The sequence below is a fragment of the Lissotriton vulgaris genome, chromosome 10, assembly GCF_964263255.1.
Source record: "Lissotriton vulgaris chromosome 10, aLisVul1.2, whole genome shotgun sequence".
In the NCBI taxonomy this organism is placed as follows: domain Eukaryota; kingdom Metazoa; phylum Chordata; class Amphibia; order Caudata; family Salamandridae; genus Lissotriton; species Lissotriton vulgaris.
In genome coordinates, this window is record NC_141698.1 from 423,394,626 (window position 1) to 423,410,007 (window position 15,382).

The window sequence follows — 15,382 nt, forward strand, 5'->3', positions numbered from 1 at the left end:
AGAGTCCTATAGAAATAAAGTCCGATATGGCAGATTTTGCTATATACGTACCTCATATACAGAGGCATTCACCAGTCAGGAAAACAACCTGGACAATCATGGTTAGGTACCATAAAAAGGTAGAGACACCCACACACACTCACTGAGGCAGCTCCAAACATTTACACCAATCAAGGGTATTGCAAGCTCCTTAACCATTTCAGGTGACCACCTGCACTTTTATTTCGCCTGCAGTCATAAGCACTCCTATACAAGATAGGCAGCTGCACACACCCATCCAATACCAATAAATGCAGCCATCCAAATCACATCAGGCGTTTCACAATCTGACAAGGAATACAGATGCCTATATTCTCACTAAAGCCTGCATATGGGCACACTCCTACAAATGGAGGGGAAGGCTGCAGGAAACCATGCCCCACATCCAAAGTCAGAGCTTTCTTTACATGAAATTATTTATTTATCTATTTAAACAACTTATAAAGTGCGCAAATACCCATAGGTGTCTTGTCGCTATGGCAGAAAATTGCCTAACTATATCCCCCTAGAGATGGGAAGAAAGGCGGTGCTCTACAATGAGCAGCACAGATAGCAATCTGTTTTGTTAAACATATTATAAGTCGTTTAATACACCACCTGCAACAGACTGAGGACTAACATCCAATTCCATTCACCTATATATATTCCATAATGAGCCATTGTACAACCACCAAAAGTTAAACATCCATCCACATGCCAGATGATTAGGTCTGTTTGAGGGCTTTTCTGAGGTCCTACGAAAGGCAGTGGGTTACTGGACAATATCCCATCTGGGGAATTGTTATTTCTCACTGCTACCTCAGGGAGAACCTAGCTATTCCTTTTAGGCAGTTGACTCTCAGGGTAGAAAGAGTACACAGTCAAGTCTTTATCCACGAGACAGAGGCACTAAAGACACTCCGATTCAGATGACACGTCAAATAATGCTAAATTATATCACTGTCCAGTCACTGCTTTACTGTGAAGTTAAACTAGTTGTATTAAACTAGTTCAGTCAAAAAGATGGCAAACCTGGAGTTCATATGAATTCAGAAAACACAGAATGATTAACCTGCACACCTATCCTTACACTATATACCTTATAACCTTTCGTGAATATCTTCAAAGAAGAATACTAATTTGAAACAATTGGTGCGAACCTGGAGATCCCTGACTAGCTCCTGTCAGGTAGGTATAATGGTCAATAAAGTTCAAACAGAATCTGTTTAAGTCCCAAGGTGCTCTGTTCACAAGCCCTGTGAGGTGCTGTAATAAAATGCAAATAATATAATATCTTTCAATCTTGTTCTTGAACCTGGAGTTTAGCCATGATGTCCAGTTTTAGACAATATTAATTCAAGCGGAGTTCATGGATTAGTTAGGGCCTGACTGGTTCCTAAATTTGTAAAAGACTAACAAAAATATTGAGCCAGCTTTCATTATAATGTCAAATGGGTGCCTTTCTTGCGGGGCCTCTACCCTAAAATCTAACCATCTTGGTGAAGATTTTGCAGTGAAGACAGAGCATAAAGGTCTGGAGGCACGAATTTCTGTCATTAGTGGAAGAAGTATATCTGGGATCTGCTTAGTTTGAGGCTAAAACCGTATAATTCAAGGATGGGGTAAGCACTGTTCAAAATATTATGATGGAAAGTACTTACCCTCATCCTTGAATTAGAAGGTTTTGGTATATTGAGAAATTGCTAAGTGGACACATTTTAACCTTATCAAAATAGTGTACATAAACTAAACAGGTTCTTCGGATTATTTCTGGGTTACCCCATTGTTTTTTAGTAGTTTAAGGTTAGACTTAACAAAGGCTTTAAAGGCAATACTCTGGAACTCAAAAACTAGGAAGATGGTACAGACTGCTAAAGAATCAGGGCAACCACCCCAAGTCACTGGAATTTAACCCTATTCTGGTGGAAGAGAAAGGGGCGTAACACAGGCCCCTGCATCCCCCGCGCTGTGGGGGGGCCCCCAAGCTCCAGGAGGCCCCCAAGCTCCAGGAGGCCCCCTCAGCACTGCCCTCTGGCCGGAGAGCTCCAGGTTTAGCTCGGAGGGGCCCCCTCTAAGTTCCGTACAGGGAGGCCCCCTTCAGTTTTCGTTACGCCAGTGGGAAGAGAAGGTAGGTTGAATGTCTCCTGGTGTCTTTACACTGTTGAACAAAAGAGGATTTAAGCACAGGATGAGTAGGCAACGGTGTAGGTGCACCCTTTTCAACGTAGCAGCTCCTTAACCCAGATGATGTCCTTACGCCATCTTGCGCAATTGGCCGGTGGGGACTTTGTGGAACCTGGATAAACAGGGTCTGTTAATCTTTCCACATGCAAGTCAGCTCAGCTGGGCATTGTTCCTAGTGGTTTGGTCACTCTTCTTGGCAGGAGCAGTTTAGCTTATCTGCCGGCAGTTAAGTCCTCTTACTGGTCCAGGTACCCAGAAGCAAGGTGATTAGTAGGCGTTCCCAAATTTAGAGCCACTCTTGATGGCAGGCAGAAATACAGAAGAAATCCTACTACTGTTCAAATGTCTTCTGTCTACATTGGTGTGCAGGCCTCTTCAGTCTCAGGACAACAGACATGAACCATGAACTGCTTGAGAGGGTCATATTTACACCACTTAGGGAGTGGCGTTGGGATTTCAAAGCCAACAAGAGGGTCTGCCACATTTAAACATTTGCAGGCACGTCCAACCCTGGAGAAGCATCCTAGTTATGGCTGTTGGCACAAAGTCCGCAATAAACCCAGTTCTGGCTGGTCAATGCGTTATGTGTACTGACCTCAGAAAAAGGCCTGCATATTTCCTAGTTGACCTGACAGATAACTGAAAGATAGCAAATGGGGAATAGGTGAATTTCACCTAGGCAGGGAAACCCTTTTGAGATGTGAATGGGCTTAAATCTCCCTTGTCCACCAAATATATACGTTTTGGAGGTGGGGCAGAGGAAGGCTGTGCCTGCTGAGTGGGATCCCCTACTCAACACTAAGAAAGCAACCATTTTGTGCAATACACACAAAAAAACAATGGGGCCGAAATGGACCTCACAAGTCACCAGTAAAATCATAAACAAAACATCGCACAAACACCAAATGAATCTATGACCCAAGCCCTGAAAGCACAGGGCTGGAAACCCCTATCAATGTGCATAAGCCTCCAAAATGTCTTTGATATGTTCTCTCTGTGTTCAATACACCTCATCATACAAGTGTTTCTTCTATATTCTGTGCCTTTTATCACACTGTTTCCAAACTATGAAAGGCGCGTCAGAATGCTGTATGAAGGGCATTATGTTTCCTTGTTGAAAATGGACAGAAAAATACACTGCTCCGTTACATCTTCACTCCACTTCATTTTGTTCAGAGCAAATGCCCACAAATATTGGTTCAGTTCTGTGTGCATTATTTTTGCACCTTATACTCCTAGTTAAACATTTTCAATAAAAATATTATATCCATAAATAAATAAAGAATCAATGTGTACATAGGAAGGTTTCACTTTATGGCCTGATGGGCTTTTATAAAACATTGTTCACGGTTTATCTCCTGCAAAAAACAATGTGTGAAATTAAATGTAGGCTCAGCAAAAGTTTTGACGAAAAAAAAACCTCCTCCCGTTTTCACATTAGACCACGAATCAAAGTAATATCTACAATGTCTGTCTCCCAAATCATATTTGAAAGACAAACTATAAATTATCACTGTCTAAAAATCATAAGAAACATACAAGCGCCACTTCAGTTGTATTAAATGGATAACAGTTAATACAACTAATTGACTGTGTGGGTTTGGGCTTGAGGGTAAGTGTGCGGGGTTGACTGTACACATGTGTGTCAGTTTGCATCTGACTGCGTTTGTGTGTAGGTGTGTAGGTGTGTGTAAGTAGGTGATTGAAAATATGCCTGTGAGTGTAATGATCGGTTTCACCGTGCGGTTGGAGAAGTTGGGATGGGAGACATTAAGTGCTTTACCTCATCGTCTTTCCACTCCGTGAAGTCGATTTTGAAGGCAGGCAAGGAGAACTGCTGGTTGACGCCCCTCTTATAATGAACAGTCTCTGACTGCATTGCAGGGATTTTTGTGCTGTATCTGAAGAGAGAAGGAGAAAGCCTTTTTAATGTCCGTATTCAGCTGGGGATCAAAGGTCACCATTTTCAATGCAGAATGAAAAGAAAGACGAGGAAGATGAACAATAAGAGTCGAGATAACCGGGGTCAGAAACAAGAAGGCGTAAAGGGAGAATATGAGACACTGGGAAGAGGGAATGACAGAGAACAAGAATGAAGTGGGCATGTGAGAAACTAAGGAGGTAAAAAAGTGTCAAAGCGTAACGTCAGATTTTACAGAAGTCGCTAAGACGGAGCAAAAATAAATAAAGAGTGTGAGAAGGAGAATTCGAGAAAAGAACTAAAAGGAGCGCAAGTGAGAGAAAGCTGCAAAGTGTACAAGAAAAAAAGCAAAAGAAAATCATACAGAGGCACAAGACGTGTTCATGATGTCAAACATGGAACAAGCATTGGCATAGCCAATAGGTCTCGCCTTTGGGACCGTATAAGTTTAGCCATGCAGCAGATTATCCCCTATTGTCAGGCGCACACACTCAACATACCAATAGCCACATGAGCGCTGCAACTATGATACGCGATTACCTTAGCGTGAACCCACCCATATATACGTGGTATATAATGTGGTGACAAGGTTACTGGGTATAAGGTAACGAGGTTGCAGTGTACTAACGAAGTATTTAATCAAAAGCCACATAAATGCTGCAGCTTCCGTTCGTTATTGTAGTAGCAAGAATCCTCACGTCTCTATGTTGTATACAATATGGTGACAAGGCACACGCCGAAAAACAAGTTACTTACCTTCGGTAACGCTTTTTTTGGTAGATACAGTATCTGCCTGTGGATTCCTCACCTTGTGAATATCCCCCTTGCTCGGAAGAACAAATGGAGGAGTACTACCCGATGAGGGTAACAGAAGGCTTTTGTCTACCCTCATCGGGTAGTACTCCTCCATTGTTCTTCCGAACCTTGACCAGGGAATCAGGAGTATTCCCCGTCCGACGACTACGGACGCAACTCCTTACTCTCCTTTTTGTTTTCCAATATCCCCCTTGCGTCAGCAACATTCGGAAATTCTTTTTGTAGCTTCGCGCCTACATGGACGACGTCATAGAGGCAAGGCATCGCGCGCGACTCCGCTGACGTCACCGACACCATAATAGGCCCACGCCGGCGTGATGACATCAGTTCCGCTCTTTTTTCCGTGCCTTCGAGGCACACGGACGGACCGATGACAGTAGATATATACACAGTATACACAGTACACAAATATCAAAATAACACACACACAGTGTGAAGCAAAAGCAATAATGCAATTGAAATAGAACATTATCCTGTCCAAATAAATATTTACATTACAATAAGCTCAAGTATAGAAGAGTGGACAACGGGGAGGCGGGTGGGTCAGTGAGGCATCCACAGGCAGATACTGTATCTACCAGAAAAAGCGTTACCGAAGGTAAGTAACTTGTTCTTCTGATAGATACATCTGCCAGTGGATTCCTCACCTTGTGAATAGAGTCCCACAGCAGTCCCCACTCCCGGAGGAGGGTGTCCACTCTCCTATACCAGATAATCTTGGAGGACAGAGCGAGCAAAGTGGCCGTCCCTCCTCACCTCGGTATCTACACAGTAATGCTTCGCAAAAGTGTGGAGGGAGGCCCAAGTTGCTGCTCTGCAGATATCCTCAACAGGTACACCTCTAAACAAAGCAAATGTTGAAGACTTTGCTCTAGTAGAATGAGCCCTTATACCCTCTGGAGGTTCCTTACCCGCCAGGGAGTAGCAGATCTTGATGCATAGTATGATCCATCTCGAGAGCGTGCGCTTGTGCACCACTGTCCCCTTCTTGCAGCCAGCAAATCCAACAAACAGCTGGTCATCCAACCTGAACTCTTGTTCTGTCCAGGTAAAAGCTCACCGCCCTCTTAGGGTCCAAGCGATGAAGTCTCTCCTCCTCCTTGGAAGGGTGAGGGGGAGGATAGAAGGTAGGGAGGGTAACTGACTGCCCCAGATGGACAGGAGTTACCACCTTCTGCAGAAAAGCAGCCCTGGTCTTCCGAACCAATCGTTCAACATGAATGGACAAAAATGGGGGCTTTAAACTAAGAGCTTGAAGCTCACTTACCCTCCTTGCCGAGGTAATTGCTACCAGAAAAATAGTCTTAAAAGACAAAAGTCTCAAGGGACACTTGTGTAAAGGTTCGAAAGGCGAACCCATCAAGAATGGAAGTACAAGGTTCAAGTCCCACTGAGGCACAATAAAAGGTGTTGGAGGAAATTTATTGGTAAGACCCTTAATGAATCGTAATACAATAGGAGATTTAAACAAAGAGGGCTGGTCCGGCAGACAAAGGAAAGCCGATAAGGCCGATAGATAACCTTAGATAGTTGCCATTGGAAAACCCTGCTGGGCCAAGGAAAGTGCAAATTGAAGTATATTGGACAAACGAGCCCTTAAAGGGTCGCCTGACTTCTCCCCACACCAAGCAACAAATTTAGACCATCTATAAGAATAAATGGACTTAGTGGAGTCACGCCTGGCCGATATGACATCCACCACATCGTATGGGAGAGAAAAGGAATTCAGGTTGCCCCGCTCAATCTCCAGGCATGAAGGTGTAAGGTCTGGAGGTGGGGATGTAGAACCTGCCCCTCCATCTGGGAGAGGAGATCTGCCCTGTGAGGGAGACGGAGCGGAGGGCACGAGGAGAGGTGGAGAAGATCTGTGTACCACACCCTCCTTGACCAATCCGGGGCGATCAATATAACTTGGGCCCGGTCTTGGCGAATCTTCCTCAGAACCCGAGGAATCAAGGGTATGGAAGGAAACGCATAAAGGAGTTGTGAGTCCCAACTCAACTGAAACGCGTCCCCCAGTGCTCCTTGCATTGGAAACTGGAGACTGCAGAATAACGGGCAGGGAGCATTCTCGCGAGTGGCAAACAGGTCCACCTGAGGAGTCCCCAACGTCTGAAAGACATAACGAACTACCTCTGGATGGAACCTCCACTCGTGGTCGGCAGAGAACTGCCGACTGAGACTGTGTGCACTTACGTTCAGAACCCCAGCCAGATGATTTGCCATCAGACAAATCTGATGGTCCAGGACCAGAGAAGCAGAACCTCCCTGCGGAGACACTGCGACCCCACACCTCTCTGCTTGTTGATATACCACACTGCGGTCGTGTTGTCCATCAGGACTTGAACTGACTGACCGCAAAGGGAAGGGAGGAATGCCTTGAGCGCCAAACGTATGGCCCGCAACTCTAGAAGGTTGATGTGAAGCAACCTTTCCTCTGGAGACCAAAGACCCTTGACCTCCAGATCCCCCCCGATGAGCACCCCACCCTAGAGTGGAGGCATCCGTTATCACCGTGGCCACCGATGGAGATAGTTGAAAAGGCTTTCCTTGAGACAGATTGCCTTCCACCCTCCACCAAGACAGATCCGCCGCAGGTTCTCTGGAGATCCTGACTGACTCCCTTAGATCTCCGCTGTGCTGATACCACTGCTTGCGGAGGCATGAGGTTCTTCGGTTTTCTACTTCGTCCCGTATTTGGCCGCCATTTTGTGTCCCGTCGCCATTTTGTGTTTTTCTTGTTGTCTTTGTTTACAGTGTGGCCCTGCCATCTGCAGTCTTTGTGCCACCATGTGTGTCCCAAGGCCTGTGTCACAGAAAACATTAAATTGATGTTGCAGCAACAGCTCAACGACCTCATGGCCATTGACATCGACTCAGACTAACTTGAGTCCTTTGTGTTTTGCCTGAGTAATGGCAAAAGGAGGGTCTGAGGTTCTTCGGTTTTCGAATTCGTCCAGTATTTGGCTGCCATTTTGTGTCCCGTCGCCATTTTGTGTTGCCCTCACTCAGGCAGCACGGCGAACGGAGTGGTTTTGCCTTTTCCAGCTGCTACATGTCTCGTCTGTTAAAAAGTAGCGCCCTGCCCTTGTTTACGAAACCGATGTCATGGTCTGGCAGAGTTCACTAATCCATGTCCAGGTTGATTGATCCCGGTCTCGACTGACTTTTTGGCTTCCCCTATTCTTTTCTTACTTTATCTTATCCGATTGGCCTTCGCTATTCTCTCCTTGTATTCTCTTGTTACATAACTATCTTTTGAGGCACACAAGTAAGTCTTGCCACCTGCAAATTGGATTGTAGGCACAAGCACTGATTAACTTGAGGGGAGGGGTGAACACAGGGTCTGAAAGCAGGGTGTTTTTGAGACACTTGATAGCTTGTTTTCCAACTTTTCCTATTGGCTAGCCTTGTATGTATTGGGAGTATACGTTGTAAATATGTGTGCTATAAAAGATTGTGCGCCACAGAATAAAGTGGCAGTCTCCTGACAACCTACTCTGTACTTGTGGGACAACTGTGCTTAGCTGCAGCTAATAAACCTGGTTTTCTACGCCTAACAGAGGGTCTTGTGTCTCTGTCTGACAAGGCAGGTGAACTCAGAGATTTAAGTCGTGCCCTGCGCCGCCAGGCCCATAAGGCCTGGTTCTCCAGGCACCACTGGAGTGCCCTCATGTGCGAGCGTGCATGGTTGACCAACAGAATGCAAGAAGCCATCAGACTGAGCAGACAAAGGACCTTCAGGACTGGAAGGACCGCTGCATTGTAAAATAAAGGAATCATTTCCTGTATGTCGTGAATCCTTTGAGGAGGAGGGAATGCACGACACACAGTAGTGTCCAGTACCGCATCTATGAACAGGTTGCGCTGGGAGGGCACCAGGTGAGATATGAGTACATTTATCGAAAAACCCAACCTGTGCAACAACTGAGTTGTCTCTTGCAGATGATGGAGCACTATGTCTGGAGATTCTGCTTTGATCAGCCAATCGTCCAGATACGGGAATACCGGTATCCCCGATCTTCTGAGATGTGCAGCCACCACAGCAATCACCTTGGTGTAGACTCGAGGCGCAGTAGTAAGACCAAACGGAAGGACCGCAAACTGGTAGTGTTGCGACCCAACCGTGAAACAGAGATACTTCCTGTGCAACTTCATGATGGGAATATGAAAATACGCATCCTGTAAATCGATCAACACCATCCAGTCTTCTTCCAGCAGCGCTTGAAGAACCTGTGCATGGGTGAGCATCTTGAACTTCTCCTACTTCAGGTAAAAATTCAAGATACTGAGATCCAAGATTGGACGAAGTCTGCCATCCTTCTTGGGGATCAGAAAATACCGGGAGTAGAATCCCTGACCCCTTTCCTGCTCTGGAACCACCTCTATTGCACCCTTTCTGAACAGAGCCAGGACTTCTTCTTGCAGGAGAAGCAAGTGGTCCTCCGAGCAATAACCCTGGCAAGGAGGGTAATTTGGGGGAAATTCCCGAAAGGGAAGAGCATACCCATTCTCCACGAGATTGAGAACCCAAAGATCGAATGTAATTTATTCCCAATCTTGCAGGAAATGGGTAAGCCGACCCCCCACTGGAATCACCTGATCCGGAATGGCGGATCTAGGGCTGCTTTGCTGCGTTGGCAGGGGGCTGGGAAGGGGAAGAGGAGGAGTAGGAGGAGTAGGAGGAGGAGGCTTGACGACCTCTAGGACTAGCTCTCGGTCTGCCCCTGTACGACTTGAACAGCATATTTTGCTGCTGCTGTGGCTGCTGCTGAGATTGTTTGTAGGCCCGAAAGGAAGACCTGCCAAATCCTCTGAAACGCCTCCCAGATGTACCTCTGGTCTGAAGGCCCAAAGACTTTGCTGTCGCTCTGCTGTCTTTAAATCGTATTAAAGCAGCGTCAGCCTTCTTGCCAAATAATCCTGACCCATCAAAGGGCAAATCTATCAAGGCAGACTGAACATCTGCAGAAAATTCTGATGACTTCAACTACGCAGCTCTCCTAGTGGCCTCCGAAGAGCCCATGGCTCTCGCCACCGAATCAGCCGTGCCCAGCCCACTCTGGATTACTTGCCTTACAGCAGCCTGAGTGTCCAAAATTACTTCCTGAAAGTCCTTTCTATCCCCTTCAAGAATTTTAGAAACCAACTGTTTTACGGAATCCATCAAAGCATGGATGTATCGTCCCATCAGGCAAGTTGCATTAGTTGATTTTAACGCCACGATGGCTGAGGAGAAGACCTTCTTTGCCGCCTGATCTTGTTTCCTTGACTCTTTTTCCCAAGGAACCTGCGGAAAAGCACCAGCAGACTTCTTTGAGCAGGCAGCTTGCACAACCAAACTCTCAGGCAGGGGATGTGTAGACAAAAAGTCCGGGTCATTAATGCCACCCTATATCTCCTCGCAACCGCCCTGGAAATGGCAGGGGCAGTCAGAGGTTTCTTCCACACCTCATAAATAAGTTCTGCCAAAGCATCATTGAATGGAAGCATTGGTTCAATCACAGAGGAAAGTGAATGAAGGACCTCAGTAAGAATATTTGATTTATATTCAGCGGTAGGCAGAGTAATATTTAACAAGTCTGCCGCCTTCTTTATAACGACATGGTAAGGAGTCACATCCTTTGAGGGTACATCAGACACAGAGGCCAAATCCCACTCAGGAGACAGTTCCAGGCCACTAGCCTCCTTCAGGTCATCAAAAGGATCCTCTGAATCCTTTAGCTCACCTTCCTCCAAGACTTCATCCCGATACCTCTCTTCCTCCAGAAGCCTCTGGGCCTCCTGTCTCGACCTCTCCTTCATAAATGAAGCCGAAGGATCAATGACCGACTCCGCCGGAGTCGGTGCCGGCATCGAAACCGAAGTCGGACGAGGCAGCTTAACTAGAGGTCGAACCGGATTCGGCATCAGAGTTGAGGGTATCGGCGTTGATGGATTCGGCGTCGAAGGCTTCGCCGGCGCTGGAAAATGCCAATGCGGTGCTGGAGCCAGCAAGAAAGGCATAAAGGGCGCAGGAGCATAAGCCTGGGGGACACCCAGATTAAATGCCAAAGGACCCGTGGGACAAACCGGTGCACCAGAGGGGTATATTGCCCTGGAGTAAACTCCAAACATGGCATTCAGGAACTGCGTTGGATCCTGACCTGAAGCCGGAAAGGCTGGATAAGAGCCCCCGGGTTGCTCTCGAGGGAGCGGAGTCGTCACAACGTCGACCTCCTCCTCAGGCTGGTGCACCGGGGTCAACGGACCCGCAGGCCACGAAGCTACGCCTTCACCAACTTCTTCCACCTCACCTTCATCCTCATGACCAGAAGGATTGGACGGAACCGGAGATGGATTCACTATCTGCTTCGGTGACCCAGGCGAATCCGCATGCGAAGCCTCACCCTCGCAGTCCTGTGCTTCCTAAGCCAAAGACACCACCTCCTTCCGAAGTAGCTTAACCTGCGACTTCGGTCTCGAACTAGAGTCCTTCTCTGAGTGATGTCGGGACTCATGGCTCCTCTTCTTGTGCTTCTTCCTCGAAGCATGAGCAGAAGTTGACTCCGAGCGCGACCTCGAACGAGACCTCAACCTCGAACGCCGAGTTCGCGACTTCGAAGTCTTCTTTTCTTGCATACTTTTCAATTTTGCAACGAGGAGCTTCGTCTCCCTCTTACGAAGGGCCTTCGGAGTCATCTTCTTACAAGATGGGCAATCCTCGACGTCATGGTCGGAGCTCAGACACCAGATGCAGAACTCATGCGGGTCAGTGATGGACATCGTCTTGCCACATTACCCGCAAGCTTTAAATCCAGTCTTCTTCGAAGACATCGACAGAAGACAATGAAACACAGAAAAAACTACAAAGTAACAAAAAGTTACTGTACAGCTACAGACGATCCCTTGAAAACCGTTAGTGTCGACGACGCAGAAAAAAGGGAACTGAGGTCATCAAGCCGGCGTGGGCCTAGTATGATGTTGGTGACGTCAGCGGAGTCGCGCGCGATGCCGTGCCTCTATGACGTCGTCCAGTCGGCGCGAAGCTACAAAAAGAATTTCCGAATGTTGCTGACACAAGGGGGAGGATTCCACTGGCAGATGTATCTATCAGAAAGGATCTGTATTGATTTATAACATCTTCATAAACTGAAGAGCGCTCTGAAGGAAGGCTGTTTATTTTTTTGTCGGGATACATCAAGGGAGTAGCTATGTGACAAGGATCCACGCCTGTCTGTATGTAACGGGCCAATAAAGAGACACCTGCTACCTTAGTGTGTAATATGAAGCACGAAACAAGTCGATAAGGGCTGTGCAGTATCCTCTCTGGGTACTGCCTATCAACATACATTCAGTGTTTGATATTCTGGGGCCTCCAGATGTGGGTAGACGCTGAGGCAATCCGTCCAGGATCACACACCACCTGCGTGCAATGGTCTACAGCATCTACACCGTGTTGTACTCAATCAATTTTAAGGGCAGTGGCCTGCTCTGTATATTTGCACCAAAACTCTTGCCCGATGCATAAAAACTGTTTACAAAGCTTAACGTTGTGAGGGAGCTACAGTGTTGCTTTCTGCACACACATAGCACCCCCTGCTCAGGAGGGGCATATGCACCCTTATCCCTCCCGGATGAACCATATTGGCGTAGCATATGTCAGATATTACATTCCTTCACTAACGGGCTACGATCCCTCGGATGTAAATCACCGTAAGGTGGGCAGGAAGATGGCCAGGAGATATTAGCAATACGCTCTGTAAGACACGTAGGTTTGTGTTGTGCTGTGGATTTTCCCAAGCCATTACCACAGCATTTCAACTCAGGTTTTGCAGGCATCAAACCTTCGATTAAACCTTCAGACACTTTTAGAGTCTGATCAGGCTGTAACCCAGCTGGCCCAGTAAAGTGCCAGAGTAAGAAACAAATAAATTGTAGCGAGATAACTGGTGCACCAGAGAAAAATAGATTAAGCTTTATGGACAGATTTAACAAGCAATGGCAATCATTTTGGATTTGTCAAAGTTTGAAAAACAGATGGCCCCTGCACGCCGCTGCTAATTAAAAGCAGATGGTCCTTGCGTGCCGCTGCTGGCTCCTGAGAGCAAAATGCTCTGGGAGTAAACATTTCCAAAAAACCTGGGACATCCACACGCCTTTGGCCAATTGCGTGCTAAAGCCAGACACAAAGGCCAATAGCGTGTGAGCACCACACGCACGAGCTTCTACTTAAGCTGAAGTGAATCCAAGAGGTCGATTTCCTAGAGCAGCGCATGCGCGCAGTGCTAGGCTTGACTTACAAAAAGGAAAAATGTTACACTAAGAGTGTTGAGTGTGTATGGTTTGTGAACCTAATGAGAAATTTAAAAAGAGGAAAGGAGGAAATGAAATATAGATGGACAGGGCAATAGCAGCAGAGGGCAAAACAAGATGGTCAGTTGCATGTGACAAAAGTTTACTTACAAATATGCATTCAACAAAACGGGGAGCATGAAATAATTAGGGGGCATGATGAACAGTGTAGAAAAAAATGCTAAAGAATAAAACAGCAGCAAGAAAGTAAGATAAGGATTAAGTGGAATGCAAGAGAAATATTTATGGGTGACAGAGGTTGAGGTGTAATAGGAGCACTGGACTACCCATTCACCACTTACAAACATCCAGTGAAGGAAGATAGGGGGAGTGAGCCAACAAGAAATCGAAAGCAGAGGTGACAGCTCAGAAATGAAGGTATGGAGTAAGCACACAAGGCAAACCCCACATTCTCCTAAGAAGGCCACAATGCTTTTTATAGATTAGGAACATCTCAATCTGTGGGGAAAATCAAAGTAAAATAAATGCTACCTAATTAAAAATACCATTGTTCATTACCAAACATCACAGAACAGTTTATCTGCCACTTTCATGACCAAACAAACATGACCAATAATTCCTAAGGCACCTTTATTTGATGAGATAGGAAGTCAAGCATCGGTCAAGGGTGAGGACCCAAGGAAATTCCATACAAGGCTGAAGGCTAGCATAGGAAGCTGTGTGGAAAGTACATCCCATATGGTACGAAGACTAATTTCCCAATACTTACACTGCAATCCCACCAACCAACTCCTCAGTAGCCTGGCATGAAATGGTGATAGCAACGCGGGCATCAGCATCAAATGTGAACTCCAAGCTATACAGCACTTTTGGTTTTGGATTCTCCTCAGTTGGACTGTCCACACCATCTTTGTACCTAGAGTCAAGAAAGATAAGTCAGTTCCCCAAAACAGTTGTGAATAAAATGGCCAAAGTGACTGTACAGAAACATCTAACTTGCTAGTAAATTCCAGAGCAGACATGGTCTTTCAATTCACGAGGGAGAAATCTTTCTATACAGCTAAATCGGCCTCATACTTTTTTATGTTTACCCCAGGAAGTTTGAAACTGTTACAGTGCCCAACTCAGCACATTGGGTTTGTACCAAATATCTAGGGACACAAGAATATTTGTACACATGGGCATTGTCCTCAAATCATGGAAGAATTTGAAACCTTGTTAATGGCTGCTGGTGCCCTGAGAATACACTTTCTCTGATGATAATATTGCTTATAGGACATAACCAGATACTTGGATACTCTCAATAAATCATACACCCAGGAGAAGAAATGACTTAAATTAGAAAGTACCAATGAAAAAGTCCTACAAGCAAAGTGACTGTTCATTCTTGGATTACGGTAAAAAGTCAGATGTCTTCAAGATAAACAAAACATTATCCATCAACAACTAACTGGCAAATGCTCCCCCTTCTCATACCTTACAAGACGAAGAGAATCCTTTCGTATATTCACCAAACTTCTTAACGTCTTAACTGGTTCATGGGGAGCGGGTGTCACATATGGAAACTTAGAAAAGGAAAAAAAGAAAAAAAGATTGAGAGTTTATGACATTTATCAGCGTTCCCAATTGGGTGTAATATTTACTTGCAGAATCATGTCACAACAAGCAAAAAAAGTACATTTGTATCTGGTAACAGTAATTTATTTTCAGGGTTTTGCAATTCACATTTAACCATGTGCCTTTTGCTTACCAAATTATTTTACAAAGCTTTCTATACACATAGATTAATTATGAGTAAGATTTGGGTAAAAAAGATTGGAAAATTAAAACTAGAGCAGGGGGTAGGACAAACAATGGTATCTAATACTAAGAGAGGTTGGGTTGAACATTGCAGTCCTATTTTTGGGTCCCCACTGTCCGTTTATTGCTGAACCCTCATTCTGCATATTAAGTTCATCTTATTGAGACCAGGAAAACAGTCAGGTTAGCCCAATGTCTGTTTAGGAGGCAGAGTCTTCTCTTTTTCAAAAGATAACTGTATAAACCGGTTTCATAATGCAGAAGAGACATCTTGTTTGGAATTATTAGCATTACCTAGAGGAGGACAAAATAATGATTTACTAGTATTGTCTTCATACCGACACGAGG

General features: G+C 45.6%; 1 protein-coding gene across 3 annotated transcripts in view; it reads right to left on the bottom strand.

Moving 5' to 3' along the window:
• The window catches only part of MGRN1 (mahogunin ring finger 1), a 395,304-nt gene that overhangs the window by 286,883 nt on the left and 93,039 nt on the right, over window positions 1–15,382 (bottom strand). For all 3 annotated transcript variants that reach the window (XM_086941276.1, XM_086941277.1, XM_086941278.1), the window contains exons 4-6: window positions 14,711–14,799; window positions 14,004–14,150; window positions 3,986–4,103 (exon numbers count right to left, since the gene is read on the bottom strand). In XM_086941276.1, the coding sequence (XP_086797402.1) occupies window positions 3,986–4,103; window positions 14,004–14,150; window positions 14,711–14,799 (354 nt within the window). The remainder of the gene's footprint in view (window positions 1–3,985; window positions 4,104–14,003; window positions 14,151–14,710; window positions 14,800–15,382) is intronic.